The following is a 24,364-nucleotide window of genomic DNA, read 5'->3' as shown; positions in this document are numbered from 1 at the left end:
TGCCTCCATGGCTTCCTGGCCATGATGGTCCAGCCTTTAACCTGTAATCCAGAACAAACTCCTAAATTGCCTTTGTCAGGCATTTCGCTACAGCCACAAGAAAAAGTAGCACACAGAAACCTGGCGATGAGAAATGGAGCTGCCACTGTGGTAAGCCTAGTGTCTGGTACATGTACATTTGGACCTGGTTTATTGATTGGAGGACAGCGAAAGCGTTTGCAATCTTGAGCTAAAGAAGACCTCGACTGGCCTGGGGAGATGACTCAGTGGGTAAAACCATTTGCCGTGCAAGCATGACAATCTGAGTTCAGAGCTTAAGTCAAGTTAAAGCCATGAGCCTCCGTGGCCCTACAGCTCCTATGGGGAAGAGGGTAGAATGGGTAGAATCCCTAAAACCTCTCAAGCCATCCAACCTCACACAAACAGCAGGAAAACAAAGAGAATTTGTCTTCAACAAGGAGGGTGACAAGGACCCACACCTGAGGTTATGCTCTGACCTTTATCTAAGCATGCCATGGCATGCATCGATCTGCATTCACACATGCTCACATAAACATACCTGCATGTATACACAGCCAATGAAAATAAAAATCACAAAGAAGCCTTGCAATGCTGTAAGCAGAGTTTGAGGGGTCAGTCTAGTGAGATTAGGGAAGACCAGAATGTTGAGACAGATTTGAACAGGGAAGCCTAGTTAATTTGGTTATGGAGGGGAATAAAAACCTATTGGTTATTGGGCTATTTTCCACAAAACTATAGTTTGGCACAGAGTCTCACTGCATTCTGCCTCTGTCCTAAAATCTTACCTGAGGTTGAATTCAAAAGTAATGAAGTAATTCACTCGACAGGGTGAATTGCAAGATAGGATAGGATTTAGACTGTACATGGTTACTGCTCATTGCTCATATCAGAGTTATAGAAAGAGAGGACAGAAAGATAAAAAAAATGTAAAGTTTGGCAAGGAAACAATTATGGAACGTTGAAAAGTTCTCCACAAGAATGGTATGGAAAGAAAGACGGTGTGATTGCTAAAGATATTGGCATCATTAGAAATAAACACAGTCCGTTGGAAGCATGCACAGTGCCTTCAGGTCCCATGAAAGCTAGTCTGTGGAAGAGAGGGGACATTCAGATCCGTTCTAGTTCATGCAGAATTTTGGAATCCAGTCCCAGTGAATATATCTACCAAGTACTCCAGTACCAAAGGCTCAGGGAACATTGTGGAATAGGGGGCAAAAAGACTCAAAAAGCCAAAGGATCCTACATTAGAAGTGATGCCCATAAAGACTCACCAACAGGGCCAGGCAGTGGTGGCACACGCCTTTAATCCCGGCACTCGGAAGGCAGAGCCAGGCAGATCTCTGTGAGTTCGAGGCCAGCCTGGTCTACAGATTGAGATCCAGGACAGGCACCAAAGCTACACATAGAAACCCTGTGTTGAAAAAAATAAAAACAAAAACAAAACAAAAGACTCTCCAACATGACTACCCAAACATGAGTTAATTGAACATGTCAGACTGCATGAGAGCTAGCCATGTGGCCTCAAACCTACACAGGAACTATAAGCAACTGAGTAAATCTTGGAGCAGGAGAGGTGTCCCTCCCCAGGGAAGAGAACACCAATTGGTTGTCCAGTGCCAAATGTCAGCCCTGAAAACATGCATACAAGTAGCATTATATGGACTCAACAGGTAATATGTAGAAATATATATATATATATATATATATATATATATATATATATATATTAAAATACACATATGTGTGCAATAACAGTGACAAAAGAGGATATCAATTTGAATGAGATTTGGGAGGGGTATATGGGAGAGTTCAGAAGGTGTTGTAATTAAGTTACAATCCAAAAATAAACAAACAACCCAAACCGTTGGCCACTTTATAGTGCCATTCAATAGAAATTGGCAAGATCAACAATTGGCAAGATCAACAGTTCCATGAATTACTGATGTTTCTACTGCTGGATAGTGTCACATAGATCACATTTATCACAACCACATAATTTATTAAGTTATATACCATATGAAATTGTCAAGACCTAACAATTTTTGATCAGTGAAATTGGTGATTTCATATGTAGCCTACTAATACAAATATTCACCTAGTGAAGAATGCAGTCCTCACTGATGATAAATGTCTTTGTCATAGTGACCACTGTGGTATGGTACCCATTCTTTGCATATCCGAACTGATTAATTCATTCTACCGGCTTACAAAGAGGCCTGTCTCACATTCCTTTCTTTTCTTGGAATTTATTTTTATTTTATGTGCACTGGTGGTGTTTTGCCTGTGTGTATGTCCACATGAGGGTGTCAGATCTTAGAGTCACAAATAGTTATTAGCTGCCATGTGGGTGCTGGGAATTGAACCTAGGTCCTCTGGAAGAGCACTCAGTGTTCTTAACCACTGAGCCATCTCTCCAGTCCCACACTTCCCTTTCTTAGAGACAGACTATAGATCAGAACAATCAGTGAAAAGCTTCAAGAAATAGCTCAGTGCGTTAAGGTGGGCATGGTCTGGCACCTGTAGCAATCATGGGACTGCCTGAGGCCTGAGTTATAAAGGAAACTGATCCAAACCCCTTCCTTGGCTCTATGCTGCTTCCCTGGGACCCATAGACACAGAATCCCAAATTGGAAGCAGATAAACTTGCTGCCTACAAACAACTGTCTCAGGGGGTTTTCCTGGGAAATCCAAACTTAACCATTTCTACCTTGTAATATGAAGAGTTCCTTATTTTTTTAAAAGAAGCTGAAACGTGTACACACACACACACACACACACACACACACACACACACACACACACACTTTACCAGTTACCATATGTTTGAACATGTCTAACAATTTACATAACTATTTTCATAAAATATTCTTCCTCTACATACCATGCAAAAAATTCTACCTTTGTTATTTCTCCTAATTTGAGTGAAAGGAAAGTTAAAATCAATGTTCTCTCCTTTATAGTTAGCCAAGCCTCATGACTTTTTTGTTTGTTTGTTTGTTTGTTTGTTTGTTTGTTTTTTGTTGTTATTGTTGTTGTTAATTAGGTAATTCTCAGGAACTCTCAAACTTGCTCAAATTAAATACAAGTATAAGGTGGGATTTTAAAATCAGCACAGGAGATTTTGAAACTCCAGAGGGGAGAAAAGATACAGTATTCCTAGAACTCTAGGTGACCATAAGAGCTGAGAGGATGGATTAGAAGCTGGAGGAGCTCAAGTACACAGTGAGCTCTCCATGCTGAACATGTTTTGTGATTTTGTTACATAAGATATAAGAGGTCACACCTTTAAAAGCTGGGTGAATTTCCACTAGTCTGCTCCACTAGAAAGGAGCCTCATAGCCTCATAGCAGAAAGGAGTTCATAACACAAAACTGGAGAAAGCATTCATAACATACCTGGATGAGGCTTTGCATAGCCTCTTCTCTATCTGGGGTATAAACTCTTCCCAGAAAGGCTTGAATCGGTATCATTCATCTAGACTTTGATGCAATAAACCTGCGACTCACACTCCAAACTAATAAACTAGACTGAGAAAGAGGTTAGACGTGATGGCAGGTTGCTGATTTCCTTCTCTTTCACCGTTGACTGTGAAACAACCTCTCTTAAAGATGGTACGTCAAGGCACACTGATAAATGACTCAAATCTTTCACAAGACAAGGAAAAAGATAACAAAATTGTATTATAGTAAAAAGGGAAAGAGGTAGAGGAAATAGGGCACAAACATTACATTATATCTCATAGTCAGTATAGAATATTACTATCACATATACATGAGCAAGTGTGAAATGCAAAGTTAGAGTAATAAAGACTACCTCAAAATCCACACACCCAAGTTAATCACAAAACTACAAATTCAAACAGCAATAGAACATACGATATATTTTAAAAAATAGAAATTAAGGCAAAAAAAAAAATGGCAAACAAATTAGGTGAGATCCTTTCATTTTTATTCTGTGTAAGAACTATGAATGCCTCCCACCCAGGTGTACCTGTGACATCACGATCTCATCAGGGACCCAGGTCCTTCGGAACATCCTTCTGCTTCATCCTTGGCCTCTGGCTTTCATCCTTTTGAAACCATGAGTTAGAAAGACAGCTGCTCAGGCAGATGATAAACGAACAAATGGAAAAGATATATACTGGTTGATACCTTTTTGGAAGTTCTTGGTGTATGGTAGGTTTTATTTGTTGAATAAATAAAATGAATGAATCCTTGGTAACCTTTTCTATTATGGATTAGTGACCAGTACAGCTCTTCCAAGAACACTCTGTGCTTAGCCTTACATAGCGTACTTAAGACATGTGTTGAAGGATTCCATTTATTTATCTCTCTCCATAGAGATTCACCTTTTATTTCCTCAAACACAGTAGAATGACTAAAATACAATAGGCAGTTAATGAATGTTTTCAGATTAGATAAATAAAACTGCTATGAAGATTGGCCCATAAGGTTCAATGCTTTGTGGATCCCCCCCCCCCCCCCCGTATGTTCCAGGTACTCTTCAGGATATCAGGGTTAAACAGGCTAATCAATACCCCTGACCTTGCGGATTCTTCATTCTCTCCAATAGAAACACAAATATATGAGGTGGAGTTCAGTGCATTGGAAGCTATTAAGTAGAACGAAAATGAAAACACAAATCAAAGATAACTGGTAGCCAAGATGGAGAGGAACCAACAGCTATGGAACTGCGGTGGTTGTCAGAGGCCTTGCTGTAAAAAGCTGACGTTTTTACTAACAACTTGAAGCTAATAAAATGGGTATCTGGGGCTATTCCAGGCAGAAGAAACAGCCAGTGTTAAAAGTCCCAACGTGAAAATGGGCCTGTCAAGTTCGGAATCAGCCAGGAGGCCAGTGTGGCTGGAGGTGAGTGTGGGACCATGAGAATTAGAGATGTTGTCAAAAAAAAAAAAAAAAATCAAGAGTAAGTCATGTCATGCCAGGCTCCACGCACCATTTAGGCATTGTGGTTTGTGCGTTTGGTGAGATGGAAAGGCCATCCAAAGTAAGCACATTTTCATTGTCTACTAGCTTAATGAAATGACAATGACATTCATGCCTGGGACTGGATTGGAGATGCCTCTCTTGCTCAGAGTGTGGAATTTATTTTCAAATATACTTGCCACTCAAAATCACACCTTTTTTTTTTTTTCATTTTTGGAAATGTTTTTGTTTTTCCACTATACCCTACTTTTTACCAGATAGAAACTAAATTCAATTGCCCTTTATACACGACTCAACAGAAGCCAAACCTCGCTTTTATCTGCTAAAATCGCATAAGATGTTGATTTAGAGGAAATTCGCTTTGCTTGTAGACTATGCCTAAAGACCTTTCCATTTATTGGAAAATGGAAAAATGGAGCATTCAGAAGCCCCAAACTTCCAAATTACTAACTGATATGTTTTGTTTTCTCCTCTCGTTTCACAAAGAACAGCTATTAGTAACAAGTTTTCACAATTAAATCAAGAAGCCATGCTCAGTGCATGAAGAGGTCAGTGAAGTTGGCAAAGCAGGAAGAGGAAAGGTAGAAAAGAAAGGAGGTACAACCCAGTAAGGCTTTTAGCAGAAAAGACATTTGAAAAGGTAAAGGAAAGAAACTGAGTGATGTTTCTAGTTAAAAATTGCCAGTTGTGGATAAAGTCCTGTATATCACATAACATTAGGCATATCTGTAATTACTAACTAAAATAAAACATAGCTACCCCAGACTTTAACTGATCCTACCTCTGGTTCACTAACAATTTTCTATTTGATCACCAAGATCTATTTCAGTAGACTCCTTTTATGTAGCCGTGCAGTCCAGCTGTTTTAAAGACAGGCACAGTCTCCTGGAAGGGTGGGCAATAAGGAAAAGAGGGTGCCTTGGTCTTGCTGAACAGAGTGTGAGGCAAGAAGGCAGAGGGTAAGGGAATGGAACAAACTCCCACACGTGCCCTTCTTCTTTGGATAGTCCTGTCACTGCTTCAGCTAAGCCGCTGGTCAAAGCAGAACCAACAAGGAGAACAGTCACGAACTCACAAGCAAGATACCAAAAACAAACAGGAAACAAACTAACAAACATAAGATGGAAAAATTCTCAAATGAACGTTACCAGATTTTTCCAAAAGTAAAAAGCTATTCCCAACAGCTTACAATTTTACGTCTCTTGATCTTTCATATCAACTGAGAAACAGAATGAAACGAGGTGAGATTTTTTTTCCTTGCTTCACTCTGAATTTTCACTAAGTGTACTCTAACACTCAGCAATGATAAGACAAAACCCACTAGAGAGGAAAAGAGGGATAAAAAGCTGCTTTTTATACATGAGCAGTCCCTGCCTTGGGAGACGGGAAATATAAACCTGATGACTTGTTGAGATGCTTTCCCAGTTTGTAGCAGGTCCTGGACTCAACACATTCATAATTTACAGGGGTTCTGAGGACTCTTAAGCTCTGGCTAAACTGACTTTAAGGGATCACTTTGTTCAGCGTTTCGCTGACTCTTTGAAATGCTTCAAGAGGCTTCAGGTATTGTTACCTACTGTGGGGTCACTAGTGCTATGACCACGAAAGTCCTATGTAAAACTATAGGCAACTCAACAGGACTCAGCAACAGAAACTTTTCACTACTCCTAATTGAACTGAAGTAACTGACGGTTTTTATTTTAAAGACGTCATTAAGAGATTAAGAGATCAGTGTACAACACACACATTGTTTGAGATGGCTCAGAGTTACATCAATCCACGTGTTCATGCCTCTCCTTCCACTCTCTGCCTTCCTTCTTGGAAACCAATTATTTACTCTCTATCTCTGCATGTTCTAGGAAGCTTTTAAAACCCCTTCCCAAGCACCCAGGCCTGGTAACTACCATCCTTTACTACTGGTTGAAGGACCTGATTGCTCTTGACCCTTGTAGTTATACATCAGTGTCTATATACTGAATACATAGTTATTTATCTCTGTCTTTGCAACATGGTGTAGCATGAATCTTAAAAGTTCTTATTAATAAAATCAAACCTGAGGCCAGTTATTGGGGTGAATGCTGGAAGGTCAGAGAAGCAGAATAAGCCACAGCTTCCTCACCTTGCCAATTCTTCAGCTGATCCTGTTCCCTCAGATTGGATGCCTCTGAGTCCTCATCCAGAATGAATCTCAGCTGAACTGCTGCTAGAAGCCTGAAAGCTTAACCAGCCAAATGCTTCTAGTTCCTGGTCTTCACGCCTTATATACCTTTCTGCTATCTGCTATCACTCCCTGGGATTAAAGGCGTGAGTCACCATGCTTGGCTGAATCCTTGAACCTATGGCTTTCTGCCTCTAGAATGCTAGGATTAAAGGTGTGAGTGCCACCATTTTCTAGCCTTTGTATCTAGTGGCTGTTCTGTCTCTGACCCCAGATAAGTTTATTAGGGTGCACAATGTTTTGGGGAACACAATACCACCACAGCATGGCTTTCTCTCATGGCCATCCTTGTACGTTAAGTCTGTCTAGAAACTCTGTATGCCTGCACACTACTACAGCCATTGCGAAGCTCAATGGCATTCCCGTTTCTGTGGCAGTGAGCTCCCAGCACACACACGTTGGTTGCTGCGAGGCTCATGTTACTATTCATTTCCTTGCCTCTATTTTTCTTTTACTGAAAATATATTTTTTTCATATAATGTATTCTGATTACAGTTTCCTCCTCCTCCATGATCTCGTCTTATCCTCCCCATCTCCCTTCCCATCTGAATCCACATCCGTTCTGTCTTTCACTACAAAACAGGCATCTAAAGAATGATAATAAAATACAATAAAATAAGATAAAACAAAAAACCAAACAAACCAGAATATGACAAAACAAACAGAAGAAAATGAGTCAATGAGACAAAGAACCTCCAAAGACACCACTGAGCTGGTTTAGTGTTGACAAATTACTGCTGGGCATGGGGCCTGCCCTTATAATGAGTCATTTCTATCCCCAGTGGGACTCTGTTGAACAGGACTAATTTTTCATTTGTGAGTGGTTATCAATTAGAGACAGCTTCTGTGTTAGGGATGGGAGCACGTGTCCACTTCTCTCAGTGATGGGACCCATCCAGCACAGACCTGTGCAGGATCACAGCATGCTGCCTTAGTCTCCATGAGTCCATATGGACATGGGTCATGTTGTGCTTAGAAGGCCTTGTTTCCTTGGTGTCCTACTCCCTATGGCTCTTGGAGTCTTTCTGCCTCCTCTTCTGTACGTTTCCCTGAGCCTTGAGAGATGAATTTAATGAAGACATCCCATTTAGGATTGGGTGTTCCAAAGTTTCTCACCCTTTGCCAACTGTCTGGCAGTGGGTCTCTGTATTTGTTTCCATTTACTGCAGCAGGAAGCTTCTCTAATGATGGTTGAGCAAGTCACTGACCTATGAGTATAGCAAAATGTCATTGGGAGTCATTTTATGGCTATGTTCCTTCGACAGAACAGTTATATTTGGTTTCCCTAGGTCCCTGACCTATTGGTGTCAGGTTCTCAGCCACCAGCGCAGTGTCAAGCATGAGCTCCATCTCATGCAGTGGGCCTTAAACCTGATCAGATAGTGGTTGGCTACTCTCACAAGCTTATACCATTATCACACAGTGACTCTTGCAGGCAGTTCATCACTATAGATTGAAGAGTTTGAAGCTGGATTAGTGTTTACCTTTCTCCTGTGTTAGCATGCAGAATACCTTCCAGTACCATGAACACTAGTCTGTAAAGGTGAAGGCTCTAGGTAGCCACCAGCTCTATACCTGTAGCATAAAGTTGATATGTTAACAGACACAGAGCAAAATAATACGAAGGATATAAAGGAAAAGCAGTTACTCTGTCTGCAAGCACCAAGTAAGATGGCTGTGGGAAGACTAGAGCAATCATGTATCTTAGTAGATTTTTCTAAGAAGATCACATCCTATAATGAAAAAAGGGAAACAGAGCAATAAGTCATTGATGTCACTGCTTCCAGGTATAGTAGCAGCAAATCCCCGGACTCCTGCTATTAGACTCTTGAAAGGTTTACACGGTCACTTACTCCCTGCTATTTAAAATATAATCTTTCAAATTACCTCTATATGCTGATCTTTGAGCTCCTATATTTTCTATTCAGGTTATGGGCTGTGAAACAGGATATTCCATCAAAACCTCAAATAACTGCTAATGTTTTTCTAGCAAAGTTCTCTATTTGTTTGGTCATGGTGAGACTGTGCTTGCTTCATGATTATCCTTAATTTTATTTGCCAAACACATTAAGATTGATTCAGACATTGCTCTCCCATGTTGAAAAGCTTACAAAAAAATAGGGTGATACTAAATGAAAACTAATCCAGTGTGAGAAAAGCATATCAGAAAAGACATTGGCTAAAGATTTATTTGGTTCTTTAAAGAGTGACTTAGAAAATGGTATTATTAAAAAGCTAATTTGTAAAAAGAGTCCAGGTAAGATGAAAAAGATTTCATAAAATCATATGTGTCTGAGAATCTAAACATCTCATGTCCTATTTCTTATAAAGGGTCAGATTATAGAAACAAGAAATTCAGTGTTGACTAGAAGTTAATCAGAGCAGGGCAAGAAAAAGAAACTAGATTCTTATCTTGCTCAGTTGCAATTTTCTGAGCTCTAAAAATTTCACCATCTTGCAGACATCTGTTTTTGAAAAAAAATCTATCAGCAGATTAAAAAGATTTAGAAGATTAAAAAAATAAGCAAGTCTAAATGTTTAGTCTTCTAAGTCAAAAATGATAAGAAATAGACAGGAATATCCCTGCTAGCATGCACACAGTAACTCATTTCAATTCAAATTTGTTAACACTTTTGCAAATAAACTCTTAGAAACACTGTTCGTAGCAGTATCAACACTAAAGACCCTGGAGGAGTCTTCTGATGCCCAGGAGCCCGATAATAAGCGGAAATAGTGAGTCAGGTCATAAGGAATCATAAAAGACTAGCAGTTTAACTGAAGTGTTATAGTAACCAAAAAGTATCTACCAAAGCCCTTTCAAAGCTCTGAAAGCCTACCCGTAGGATCCATTCTTTCACAAGCCTGAAATGTGCAACAGGTATCTACTCACTGAAGACCCTCTCTCTGTAATGCTGTCGTCTCTGCTTTCTAATGAGTGCTAAACACAACAGAAGAGGCGAAGAGCAAATGTGGGTTTTGCAGCCAGTCCAATAGTGTGTTGCTTCATTTCCCATGCTTTCAACGCCAGTCTCTCTATCTGTGTTCCTTCCTTGCACTCCTTTCTGATGCTGCCTCTCATGCCATCACTTGCTTAAATATCAGTCTACCCTACTATGCCTACTTTAAGTACCCAGGGACAGAGATTCACCCTGCTTTCGATTTGCAGTACCTTACAAGACTTCCATTGCAAGAATGCAGTTACATTTGTTGTTTTAAAGGATCAAAATTTCTGCCTATACTCTTCTAGTATAGGTACATTTTTATTTTTAAGACAGTTTCATGCTCAAATTGTCCTTTGCCCCATAATTCTTAATTCCTACAAGGTTTGTACAATATTACAAAGATTTAACACTAGGATATTCAATATCAAATTGTAAATATCATTCAGCAAAATTCACCCTTTTATAGTAATAAAGTTAGTTGGAATTATTTGAATAAAAGCATAAAATCATTTAAAGAAAGAATAAAATTTTCCAAATTTTCTCATTAAAAATTATGACCCTTCTTAAGACTATGATAGTAGGCTGGAGGTGTAGCTCATTTGCATTTGTTGAGTGTTTGTGCCTTGCTCACACAAAACCCCATGTTCACTGAATCTCTCAGCACTACATAAAACTGAGCATGATGGCTTAAGCCTGGAATCCCACCACCCAGGAGATAGAGGCAGGAGTACTAGAAGTTCAAAGTCATCCTCAGAGACACAGTTAGCTCAAAGCCAACTTGTCTACATGAGACCCTGTCTCTAAATAGATAGGCAGATAAACTGGTATTTGGGGAGAAAAGAAGCCATTCTATATGATGTCATGAGAGTAAATGTGCATCACCATTCACACGTGAAAGCTCAAAGAATATGCTCTATCCAAAACGAGCACTAGTGTCAACTCTGTACTTTGAACAACAATATGTCAACACAGGTCTATTGGTTGTAAGAAATAGATGACACTAATGAGTGGTTGCTGTGGGATGTTCTCTATGCTGTGAATGTGTTGCTCTGATTGGTTAATAAATAAAGTGCTGATTGGCCAGTAGCCAGGCAGGAAGTATAGGCAGGACAAAGAGAGAGGAGAATGATGGGAACAGGAAGGCTGGGGAGGAGATGCCTGCCAGCCGCCACAATGAGGTGGAGGATGTAAAGTACCGGTAAGCCATGAGCACTGAGGCAAAGTATAGATTAATATAAATGGGTTAATTTAAGACAGAAGAACTAGATAACAAGAAGCCTGCCATGGCCATACAGTTTGTAAACAATATAAGTCTCTGTGTATTTACTCAGTTGGGTCAGAGCGGCTGCAGGACTGGCAGGTGAGAGAGATTTGTCCTGATCCTGGGCCAGGCAGGACTAGAGAAACTTTAGCTACAAGTGGTGATCACGGTAGAATTTGGGACAGGGTAGGGGGTAAGAACTCTTTCCCCTTTTATTCAGTTTTACTGTGAGTCTAACACTGCTTTAAAAATAAGCCTATTGCTTAACAAATAGAAATCACTAAGACTACGATGAGTATTACTTTTCTTAAGACTCAGACCTTGTTATTTAAGGACAATTCCACAGAGAAAAGGTGAGCATGAAAAAGCTTCTGAAAGCTATGGCTCTTTTTTTCTTTCTACTGGATTTTGTGAATCTCTCTATCAAACACACTTAATTCAGTGAAACTGCTTGGCAGTTTTTCTATTTTTGATGAATTTTATAAAGAAAGACCTGACAGTGGCAGTATATAAGATTGATAGAGACCTTCCAGCACCTTGTCTGTATTCCTCGGTCATTTCTGATACACCTGGGCCAAATCTGCCTGACCTGGACATGTATGGGCCTTGTATGGGCTGACAAGAGGCCTTTTTTAAAGGAGTGGTTTCAATTTTCAGTTTTTAGTTAGGAATTTCAGAAGGACGCCCTCTTTCAAGAACTTATTTTTGTATTTGAGCTTAGGAATGTCATTATACCTCCTTGCCAATGGTCGAGCTTAAAGAACTGTGCTGTGGTAGAAATATATTGAAAGTATTAATGCAGTTCCTTCATACATAAGAAGTAAATACACTTTTTTTTTTAAAGTACAGTTTTTTTTGTTTTTTTTGGTTTTTTCCAGACAGGGTTTCTCTGTGTAGCTTTGCGCCTTTCCTGGAGTTCACTTGGTAGCCCAGGCTGGCCTCGAACTCACAGAGATCCGCCTGCCTCTGCCTCCCAAGTGCTGGAATTAAAGGTGTGCGCCACCACCGCCCGGCTAAAGTACAGTTTCTTAATGTGATGTCAAAAGGGCACTTTTTATAACAACTATTTTGTACAACATCCCATGCCATCATTACATTTACATCTGTAAATTAAAATTACTTTGTGATTCTATCTTACCATATTTAGCTTGTCTATTATCAAGAAAATATATGACAGGAAATACTGAGAAAATGTGGGGGAAAGAGGACTTCTCCTCATTTTTGGTGGGACATAAAATGGTACACTCATTATGGAAGTCAATATGGAAGTTAAAAAAATAAAATAGAACTACTATAAGACACAGCTGTCCAACTTCTGGCCATATACCCAAAGGATTCTAAGTCACACAGATACTTACACATCCATTTATTGATGCACTACTCAAAATAGCTTAAAAAATGGAAACATCCTAGATGGACAACAACAGGTGAACTGATCAAGAAGACATTGCACATGTGCACAGTGGAACTTCAGTCAGCCAAAGAGCAGAATAAAACCATGACCTGTGAGGAAAATGGCCAGAGCTGGAACTTACAAAATGCACGGACTCAGAAAGGCAAAGAATGGATGTTTTCTCTCACACACTAAGTGTGTGTGTGTGTGTGTGTGTGTGTGTGTGTGTGTGTGTTTTATGTGTCTGTGTTGTGTGTGTGTGTGTGTGTGTGTCTGGTATGTGTGTCTCTCTGTGTGTTTTTCTGTGTCTGTGTTTGTGTGTGTGCATGCATGTGTATCTGTGTGTGTGTGTCTGTCTGCGGCTGTGTGTATATGTCTGTTGTGCCTGTGTGTGTGTGTTGTATGTGCCTGTGTGTGTGTCTGGTATGTGTGTCTCTCTGTGTGTTTTTCTGTGTCTGTGTTTGTGTGTGTGTATGCATGTGTATCTGTGTGTGTCTGTGTCTGTGTTTGTGTGTGTATGCATGTGTATGTGTGTGTGTATGTCTATGTCTGTGTATATGTCTGTTGTGTCTGTTTGTGTGTGCCTGTGTGTGTGTGTCTGGTATGTGTGTCTCTCTGTGTGTTTTTCTGTGTCTGTGTTTGTGTGTGTGAATGCATGTGTATCTGTGTGTGTGTCTGTGTTGTGTATGTCTGTGTGTATATGTCTGTTGTGTCTGTGTGTATACTGTGTGTGTGTTGTGTGTGTGTCTGATATGTGTGTCTCTCTGTGTGTTTCTCTGTATCTGTGTTTGTGTGTGTATGCATGTGTATCTGTGTGTGTGTATGTCTGTGTCTGTGTATATATGTCTGTTGTGTCTGTGTGTATGTGTGTGTCTGTGTGTGTGTCTGATATGTGTGTCTCTCTGTGTGTTTTTCTGTGTCTGTGTTTGTGTGTGTGCATGCATGTGTATCTGTGTGTCTGTGTCTGTGTTGTGCGTGTCTGCGTCTGTGTGTATATGTCTGGTGTGTGTGTGTGTGTGTATGCACACCCATGAGCACACAGAATCAGGAAGCTAGAAAAGAAAGCCTAAAGAAAAATGAGATCTCAATGTGGAGGGGGTGGGGGGAGAAAAAACAAGATAATAGCATGTACTTGACATAAAAGTAGAAGAGGAGCTGTTGGGAGAGAAAAGGGAAAAGTAGGAGACAGCATGGAGAGAAAGGAAGGAGGAAGAATGGGAGAAAGGAGAGGCAATGGGAACAATGTATGGAAATGACATAATGAAACCCATTACCTTTCATATTATTCTAGTAAAATTAACCAAAGAAAAACACATTTTTCTTATCCAGAAAGGGTATGGTTCCTTAAAACAATAAAAACAAAAATCTAACAAATGCCAAGCAAATCTGCTGCCATAACCTCTGCTGCTATTAATGTTTCTTCTAATGCTCATAACATCCAAAGGAACAGTTCTTGCAAAATCATTCTTTGGAAATTGCCACTATATTTGGATAACAGTAATCACAGTTCATTAAAATAACCTTTACGTTTCTCAAGCATAACTTGCCCACAGTTATCTACAGGAGCGAGAGGTTATGAATAAACAAACGAGAGAAATGGTGAAGATTTTAACAGGAAAGTAAGTCTGAGCTGGACCACAGGAAGTAAACAAGCACGTCTTTACGTCATCCATCACAGCCCTATTGGTTTTGTTTGGGTCACTTTCAAAGTGGCCAGCTCATCTCACTACTTCTCATTCTTAAATGAGTCATGTTATCTTTCAACATCAGATGATACCAGTGCACAAAATAGTCATTCATAACCATAGTGAATCTTATAATTTTTACTGTAGGCATTATGTATCATAATAATTAAAACCAGGATAAGAAAAGTTAATATTCCCCTCCTATTTTTCAGTCAGCTTTACCTAATTCCACCAGAAACCTCTCTAATAAAAGCTATCATCTTTTCAGAAGTAAATTCAAGCCCCTCGGAGTTAAATTGGCCATGGTACAAAATGCCATACATCCCATATAAACTCTGTAAGATCTTATATTTCATCAATAACTCTACTCTGATAAATGATTTGTCAATAGTAATGATTTTTAATGTAATCATCTCAATTGAAACTAGACTATACCTCTCCAGAGACGTTGCCAGAAGTTCAATTATTATCTCCTAACTAGTACAAATGATTGAGCTATCCAAACAAACCGGCTTTCCCTTGAATTTTTCTTCAGAGACTGTGTTTTAAAGATTGGTATTTTTATGTATTATGTAATGGCTGTGTGAGAATTACACTTTTATTTGTAGGTTTTGCCTTAATTTTACTATGCCCTCTTCTTAATTACTAGCATACAATCACAATTTGACACATTACTTATATACTCTAATTATTAAAATAACTTTAAAAGCAGTGTGCTCCTTAAGATCAACTTATGTGTCACTGGTAAAGTATCTTGTACATACCTTGAAAAATTCTAACAAGAATCTTCCTTGTCATGGAAATGATGAGTGAAGAGTCCAAACAGCACATGGTGAAGACAGCCTCCCATAGGCATCCTTCTTACCATATAGATGCAGAATAATCAGGTAAAAAAATGTCAATCTTATGCTGCTTCCTGCGGGTAGTGGTGATGATCTCTTAAAATATTGTGATCAGTAAGGGAAAGAAAAAGAATGAGAGAGAGAGAGAGAGAGGGAGAGAGAGAGAGAGAGAGAGAAAGAGAGAGAGAGAGAGAGAGAGAGAGAGAGAGAGAGAGAGAGAAAGAAAGAAAGAAAGAAAGAAAGAAAGAAAGAAAGAAAGAAAGAAAGAAAGAAAGAAAGAAAGAAAGAAAGAGAGGAAAGGAGGGAGGGAAGGGGAGGAGGGAGGGAGGGAAGGAGGGAGGGAGGAAAAAGAAAGAAGGAAGGAAGAAAAAACTTGAGAAAGCATCATAAGACCCAAAGAATCTCCAAAAATACCATTCAGTTTGTTTTCCACTGGTCATCTGCTGCTGGCCATGAGGCCTACCCTTAAGAGTGTTTTGCATTGTCAGTGAGACTCCATTGGAGAAAACTAATTTTTCCTTTGTGAAAAGTTATCATTTTCAGATCACTTCTGGGTTAGGGATGGGGTGTGTGTTCACTTCCCCTCTTGACATTGGGACCCCATCTGGCCCAGACTTATACAAGCCCTGTGCATGCTGCCACAGTCTCTATGCGTTCATATGTGCATGAGTCATGCAGTGTTTAGAAGGACTGGTTTCCTTGGTGTTCTCTATCTCCTCTGGCTCTTACAATCTTTCCTCCTCTGCAAGGTTTCCTGAAGGAAGGGATTTGATAGGAAAATCCCATTTAGGATGGAGTGTTCCAAAGTCTCTCACTCTCTGTTCATCGTTCAGCTGTGGGTCTTTGTATCTGTTCCCACCTGCTGCAGGAGGATGCTTCTCTGTTGATGGGTTAGGTGCTTTGCATCTATATTATGGTTTCAGGTTTTGTGCTTTTATGGGATTTCTGTGTGTGTCTCTGTGTCTGTTTGTTGTGCTTTTTCTTTGGCTCTTTTTCTTTGTTTTGACCTATTCTGGTTTGTTTAATTTTATTTTATGCTTTTTTTTTAGATACCTGTTTGTATTCTACTGATAGGGAGAAAGAAAGCGTGTGGATTCAGGTGGGTGGGGAAGTAGGGGGATCTGGGAGGACTTGGGGGAAGGGAAACCATAATCAGAGTGCACTGTATGAAAAAAATCTATTTTCAATTTTTAAAAAAAGAGGGAAAATATTTTGATCAGATGATTTTATAGTTAAAAACTACTCATGGCATAGAGGGGGGAATACAACTGTAACGTTGAATTTCCACATGACACAGTAAGTATAGCAAATGTGACATTGATCAGAACATAACGGTTTTCAGGAAGAAACAAGCAATCCCTCAAACCAAAGGCTGACGCTGCTGCTCCAGACATGTGCCCTCCTCTGTGTGTATGTGTGTAATTTTCTTCGTGCCTTCCTAGTCAAATGACCTGCTCTCATCTGGCTGAGTTTCAACCACAAGACATCACTGTGCACTTTTTTTTTCTTCAAGATACACGTCACCACACACCAAGAAAGGAGGAACTTGCAGTGTCTGTGGTAACATCACTTGATAAACAGACTCCCTGAACAGCAAGTGCCTGTCCGCCTACACTATATAAAGCAGCAGACGTGGACTAACAGACACTCATTGAGAGAAGACCATGAGAGCTGCAGCCATCTCCATGCCAAGGCTGGACAAAATTCCAGGAATGTTCTTCTCTGCTAGCCCCAAGGATTTGAAAGAACCTAACCCTTCACTTCTAGATGACAAAACGCAAAAAAAGAAGCCAAAGACTTTGTAAGTTCCTTCAGTGTCTCGCTTAGATAATCTTTTACGACCAAGGGAGTATGAATGAATGGAAGTGAATGCTGGCATTTAGTTTATGTAGATCAGAGCAATTATCTGTTGTGACTTCTAAGTGAGATTCAGTTTTATTCCAAAATAAATCATGTTACAGGACAGTGGGTGGGAATCTTTCTGGACTTTGACTCATAAAAATGAGCTCTATTTTAAAACAGCATAATATTGTATCAGCTATTTTTTTATTATTACCTTCTTTCTCAGACACCTTTGCTTTGTGTTCTTTTCCTTTTATAAAAGACGTGAGCTTTCCTAGAGAATTATTCATCTTTGTTGTCTTTTGTAGTGGGATGGACGTGAAAGCATACCTGAGATCTATGATCCCACATCTGGAATCTGGAATGAAACTGTCCAAGTCCAAAGACATGTATGTACAGAGTATACTGAAATGTTCTAACTATATAAGCAACTTAGAAATCGACTGTCATCTTTGTAACATACTGACACCGCTTGCTTCTGGGCATTGTGTCTCAGCCATGTAATCACATGGGAGGCTGAGGTAGAGGGATTGTCACTTGTTTGAAGACAGTCTGTGCTAGAGTAAAGCCTTGTTCTTTAAAAAAAAAAAAGCATACAAAAATTACTGTATGCAATAGACTTCATCTACTTTACGTAGCATGACAAACAAGATTAGGCCACATTAGAGCCAATGGGCATTGATTACAAATATGTCCCAACAATTTTCTACTCATGTTTGTTTTGTTCTATTTTATTTACTTGGATTTTTTTAGCTGTCTTGGCAGACTTTTTTTCATAACTATGGTAATTAAAAGGAATTTTATACATAAAATGAGAATTAATAAATATAAAGCATTATAATATATACATGCATTTAATATATATGTTATATATAACATAGAATATAATTAATATAATATAATATACATTAGAATGAAAATCTTAGTCATCAAAGGGTGGCAGCCACTATTATTTCATTTGGGGTTATACAAACTAGTTTATTAATTTGTGTCATTTTATTAATTGTAGACTTTCTGCTGAGGAAGTAATGCAGTGGTCACAATCTCTGGAAAAACTTCTTGCCAATCAGAGTAAGTATCCATTAACTATCCATTGTTTGGGGACAGCTCAATAACTTAGCAGATTGGGTATATGATTAATGCATATTATCAAAGGAAGGAAGGAGAGTAGGCAAAAAGTACTTTAGTTTTTCTATCGTCATTGGTAATTTCATCACAATATGACTTTGTAATACAGCACTAGATTTTTACCATGGCCTTTTAGACAAATCTGCCAAGACAACTACATGGTTTCATGGATTCAAGAACAAAACTAAAATTATGCTGGGTTGCTGGAGAGATGGCTGATTGGTTAAGAGTGCTTGCTGCTCTTCATGACTTTGTTTCCCCATACTCTGGCACTTGTCTAACTCCAGAGCTGGAGGATCTGATGCCCTCTTCTGGCCTCTGAGGGCACTGCACACAGATGCTCCTACATGGAAACAGAAAGCGGAAACACACATATACCCATAAAGAAAATAGCCTTGAAAAAACAAAATAAAGATAAATAAAATTATGCTACAGTTTCAAAGTTTTAAAAGACAGGCAAATATCATGTCATATCAACCACTATTTTGAAAGGTACTTAAAATGTACTTTAAGTTGGATATAAAGAGTAGTAATCATTTACTTAATTAGTATTCTATCATCCACATATCTATTAACTTTCATGCATCCACCTTATGTGGAAGGTATTTTAAAGGCACCAAGGATTCGAATGCAAAGACACAGTTTACCACTGCCTTAAAGATGTTTGGGATATACCTAGTACATTCTGCAAGTATGCACCATTATACATATTTTAATATAAGTAAGCTCATGAGAGGCTTGTGAGAGTTTTGATGAAAGGAAAAAAAAAAGAATGAAACCAGTTCCTCTCCTCCATGATAGGATTTCAACACTATTAGGATTAGAACTTTATTCAGAAGTGCAGACTTGGTCTCAAGAGTAAGTTCACCCTCTTCTCCACAGAAAGACACTAAGGAAAATTACTTGTGGGGGTGGAGGGTCTAAGAAATTCAGCATAGTTTGGTCATGTGATTACAAGACTTAGTTTACAGTTTAGCTAACTGAGTAAACGCATAAAAAGCTCAACCTCACTAACAAATATAATTCAGTGTACGAAGCATACAGGTGAATTGCAGACCTAACATTAGCTGACTACTCTCATTTGAATGAGGAAATTGCATTTTTAATTATCAACATGATGTTAAGCCCTCAGTCATTAACATTTCCTTGAAAAAAATCACTCTACACACTTGCTCAGATGTTGGTTTTTGTAAGTAATGACGTTGTTCTCTAATCAGCAGCGTTCAGTTTTAATCTAAATACTGCAGGAAGCAAAGCACATTTACATGAACACACAAAGCAGTGTGTGACTGTGGACAAGATCCTCTGGTACCAGATTCCTCTTCCACACATAACAAAATCCCTAAGGCTGCTTACAAATTATGGCACAGCTATTTTAGCAGTAGCCCTCTCATACCATTGTACATATAGGAATGGTAGAACTTGTTTATAACTTTCTTCTACGATATATTCATTTACTGACTCAATTAATTTACTCTACCCCTCTCTTTTTAGCTGGTCAAAGTGTCTTTGGAAATTTTTTAAAGTCTGAATTCAGTGAAGAGAATATTGAGTTCTGGTTGGCTTGTGAAGACTATAAGAAAACGGAATCTGAGCTTTTGAGTAGCAAAGCAGAGAATATATACAAAGCATTTGTGCATTCAGATGCTGCAAAACAAGTGAGTATTAAGGTCATTGTCATTAGCATAGGTGTGTGTAAAATTTACCTACATAGAGAAATTGCATTCAGTACACAGATTAAGTTGAAGTCCTTGGTCTCATGGTATTAGTTATGTACATTTGTGCATTCAGTGCAGTGAGACTATTCCCTGTATTTGAAAAAATAACAGTATAGAGATAAAAAATACTGATTTTTCAAAACTGTCCTATTTGATGGGGTGGAGGAATGGAATGAGGTAAGCCAGGCCAAACCAGTATGCTAAGGGACCCTTAGTGAACTATTGCAACTCACGTAAGAATAAAATGCAGACTACTACAATACACACAATCAAAGCAGCAGACACATGTGCACCTACTTAGCAGTGTCAATCTTCCAGGAAAATGCTCCCATTCAGTAAACCTAAAATGTCCATGACACTCTGTTTTAGTATATGGACTACTTTATATTGTTATTTAAATTTTTCATATCTATTAATTTTGGTTCTGCCAACTGCACCATAAACTAAAGCAGAAAGTAAAAACCTCTCTTTGCTGTATCTTTTTGTAGCTCTCCTACACCTAGTATAGGGCTGGCTTAGAATAGCAATTCAAGACATACTTGAAGTGATTTAAATAAGGATATAGAACCATTTTATTAAAGTGCATCTGAAACACCAACAGCATAATAAAATGTATCATAAACAGCCAGTGCATATTAATCAACAAATATTTCTTTTCAGATCAATATTGACTTCCGTACTCGAGAATCTACAGCCAAGAAGATTAAAGCACCAACCCCCACATCTTTTGATGAAGCACAAAAAGTCATATACACACTTATGGAAAAGGATTCTTATCCCAGGTTCCTGAAATCAAATATTTACTTGAATCTTCTAAATGACCTCCAGGCTAATAGCTTAAAGTGAGTGGTTCCTGGCTGACAGGAATTAAAAGATAGTATCAAGGACAGAAGGGAAATGCCAGTGGCATGGCCTGCGTGATCACCTTGGCCTGCTTGGGTGACTCAGCAGGCCCAGTGGAAGGACAAGTGACTCAGAAGGGATTAACATGGAAGTTATCCAGGTAGAGACTCCAGAAAGCATCAGCAAGGAGAGCATGGAGAGACAAAGGGGCAGAGACACTGTGGTACTGTCATGAAATACATTGGGACTCTATTAGAACACCCTGAGAACTGCAAGGTCAGCTGACTGGCAAGACAGAAATTATGAACTATTTGTACGAGACGGATTACCATGAGCTATAAGCTTCAGGGGCAGCAGACATGTATGCTCCATGTTATGTAGATTGTGTTGAACTCTTGCAACCTCCTTCCTGTGGATGGTCAGGCCAAAGCAGGTGCTGTAAATAACAGTTGCTATCATTGACATGAAGAATTTTGTTATTTGTTTATTTAATTGTATTTGACTTGGAGTTGAGGAAGAGAATTGTGTATTTAACCTAAGCTATTTTTTTAAACTAAGAAGTCATAACACATTTGTAAATTAAATTATCACAGTGTCAAAAATAAATGTGAGCTTTATATTAAAATAGAGAGAGACATGTCTTCTACTTTATCAATTTCGACTCTTTTTTTTTTTTACTCTGATTTTAAAAAAATTGAATGAGAACAACAACATACAAGCTACAGTGGACAAGGGAAAGTCCATGAGGCCGACACAAAGAACTACAGGCAACTAAGGAATGCTAAGAGTAGGAGAAACAGTCTTCCCCGGGGGAGAGCATGGCAATTACTTATCCAGCACCATGAAATATACATACAAGCAGCATCATACAGGCCAAGCATATAGTATTTATGTAAAATTAGAAAAGTTGTATATATATATATATACATATATATGTATATATATTGTATATATGTATATAGATATTCCTAAATTTATAGACAAATATGTGTGTAACAATTAATTTAAAAAGAGGCCATTAATTTAAAATAAACAAGGATAGTATATGGAAGGGCTTGGGAGAAGGGAAGGTGGAAATATTTATTTATATTATAATCTCAAAAATAATAGAAATTTTAAAAATTCAAGCAAAAGATTTGTACTTTCTACTATCTATTCAGTATTAATAAATTAATATTGTATTTTCTCTATTATGTTGGACAAAATTCACCAGTTTTCTTTCCGCTATACAATCTGTTTAATTCAAGTTTCAAATTGATGGGAAATGATGACACATTTGAGAGGGGAAGAAAAAAGTTATTTTAGACTCAGATGCATTTTCCTCATGGAATGTTCAGAGCAATGCTATGAAAATGAAACTTCAAAAAGATTAAATTCCACAATTAGTTAACTCTCAAAAGTCACCTTGTGTGTTAAAACACACCCTTATATCTGCCCCCTCCCAGACTGACCAAATCAGAATCTCTAACTGCTGTAGCATGGAGACCTGTATTTCGAAGGAAACATCAAGTCATTCTGAAGATGACTTGATGGCCAGGGGCTGGAAGCCTTGGGATAAAGAAGTAGGCACTGCACTAGGGATTGTTGACTCTGTTCTGACCACAGAGCCTGTGTACCTCCTACTGTCCAACACTGCCACCTACTGACCAGAGGCGTTCCCTAAACCCCTGACGTCTACCATGGTGAAAGAGTCCCCCAAGTAGGAAACTCAGACCCTTCTGGAAAGAAGGCACCTACAAAGGCCAGGAAAAAAAAGAAAGAAAGAAAAAAGTCAGCTATTCCCAGAACCTCCCCATGCACCTGGGCTCTGTGTCATTTTCAACAGCTAATCATCTTCATACCATCATGAACTGCTTCATACCATCTTCATACCATCATGAGCTGCTTCATTCTACTGTCTGTAGTTGACATAGCTCATCCCATGTTAAAATTTAAAATTTTTCTTTTTTATTTACTTTTGAAGATTTCACATATGAGCACTGTATTTACACATTTCCCCTACTACTCCCTCCAATTCCTTCTGTGTCCACTCCTTTTCAAATCCATGGTATTTTATGTACCTCTTACCATAGGCTCCTATTGCATCCAATTCACACAATTCTTACTATTTACAATCTATTGTTTCTTATCCTCTAAACAGATAAACAGACACACACATCACCTTCTAAAGTATAGATGTACATATATTATTTTCTATGGCATCAGCTGAAGCACAAAGATCTCCTGGAATTTAAAGCCCTCTCATGGTGACCTTCACTGGACAACTTCTGTTATACCTCCTTGTATCCTTCCTACCTTCATATCACACTGGATTGTCTACTTCATTTTGTACAAGTCTTGGAATGTGCATGGCTAAAAACTCATTTCGCTATCTCTAAGTTTCAGCTAACCTCTCCCCTTATCTAAAATAACTTTCCCTGCTCTCTGCACAGCCTAATCAATTCTTCAGGGTCCAGACTGAATAACTTTTCCATAAAACCTTTTTATAATGCTATACACTATGAGACAGTTATCTTCAAAGCTGATGAAGATGAACTGCGGGCCACATAAACTCTGGGTACTCTGCTCCTATTTTAAGTGCTACTGTCATGTTAAATAAAATCCAGACCCTTAAGATGGAGCAGTACACCAATCCAACAAACACACAGGTCATAAAATGAATGCTGCTGTTCTTTGTCTAAATAGGTTGTCAAGTTAAAGAACTACCCAAATTTGGAAAGACGTGAAAACAAGCATCAAACACACCTCGTCATTATAGAGAAAAATATCGTCCTGGTTGCATGGATTCCAGGTAATATGGTATGCAAGATATGATCTACTAAAGCATGAGATAAAGTGTGGGGTAGAGCTAACTTGGATTCATTCCAGTGGAAACCCAAAATCATTGCACTTTAAAGATGATTAATCTATACCTACCATTACTCTTGTTTTGCATTGACATCTTATTATAGTGTGTTTTTTTTCATAAAATCACTGCAGGAATGTGCACGATTCAAGTACTGTCTGCTTCATCTATGATTTTAAAAAAATATGTTATAGCTTCTCAGTCTGGAGTGAGCTCAGTCTAAGGCTGTACCATATTATGATATTAAATTAGAAACACTGAACAAAATATATCGGTAAAATTCATTTTTCTTAGATTGGTTTTATTATGCTTCCTGTATGTTTATCCTCCAAAGCTAGAGATTTATGAAGGTAAGTGTGTTGGGTAGCCATATGCCCAAGAACATCTAATTTAAAAGAACATATTTAACCATTAGGATAACATGGTATAAATTAATATTCAACTTTTCTTTCTTCTTATAGGGCAAATGTGGGCCATATTATTCAAATAGAAATCTTTAATTGTATATTGTTGAAAACAAAATTATAAAATCGAGTTAAACATTTTAAATGCCAGAACTATAAATTACTATATAAAATTGTAACATTTCTTCAAATCAGATTAAACTGTATCTATGGAATTAGAATTATTAATCAACTACAGAAATAATCCAGTCCTTTTGGTTGTACACCTTCAAGTCT

At 38.5% G+C, this 24,364-nt stretch overlaps 1 protein-coding gene and 1 long non-coding RNA gene across 2 annotated transcripts in view; one reads left to right on the top strand and one right to left on the bottom strand.

Moving 5' to 3' along the window:
- Positions 1–24,364, bottom strand: part of LOC143267798 (uncharacterized) — a 291,852-nt gene that overhangs the window by 40,014 nt on the left and 227,474 nt on the right. The window lies entirely within an intron of this gene.
- Rgs1 (regulator of G protein signaling 1) lies at positions 16,908–21,464 on the top strand. Its single transcript, XM_006975355.3, has 5 exons — positions 16,908–17,109; positions 17,459–17,539; positions 18,160–18,221; positions 19,773–19,936; positions 20,657–21,464. Exons 1-5 carry the CDS (start codon positions 16,973–16,975, stop codon positions 20,840–20,842), a joined length of 630 nt encoding a protein of 209 aa, XP_006975417.2. The 5' UTR covers positions 16,908–16,972; the 3' UTR covers positions 20,843–21,464.

The sequence above is a fragment of the Peromyscus maniculatus genome, chromosome 11 (assembly GCF_049852395.1).
Source record: "Peromyscus maniculatus bairdii isolate BWxNUB_F1_BW_parent chromosome 11, HU_Pman_BW_mat_3.1, whole genome shotgun sequence".
Lineage (NCBI taxonomy): Eukaryota > Metazoa > Chordata > Mammalia > Rodentia > Cricetidae > Peromyscus > Peromyscus maniculatus.
The sequence above is the reverse complement of the archived record's forward strand: the minus strand, read 5'-3'. Positions and strand labels throughout refer to the sequence as shown.

Coding starts and splice junctions, on each gene's coding strand:
- Rgs1 (XM_006975355.3), top strand. CDS start 16,973: ATGAGAGCTGCAGCCATCTCCATGCCAAGGCTGGACAAAATTCCAGGA. Junction 17,110..17,458: donor AAAAAGAAGCCAAAGACTTT/GTAAGTTCCTTC, acceptor TGTCTTTTGTAG/TGGGATGGACGTGAAAGCAT. Junction 17,540..18,159: donor CTGTCCAAGTCCAAAGACAT/GTATGTACAGAG, acceptor TATTAATTGTAG/ACTTTCTGCTGAGGAAGTAA.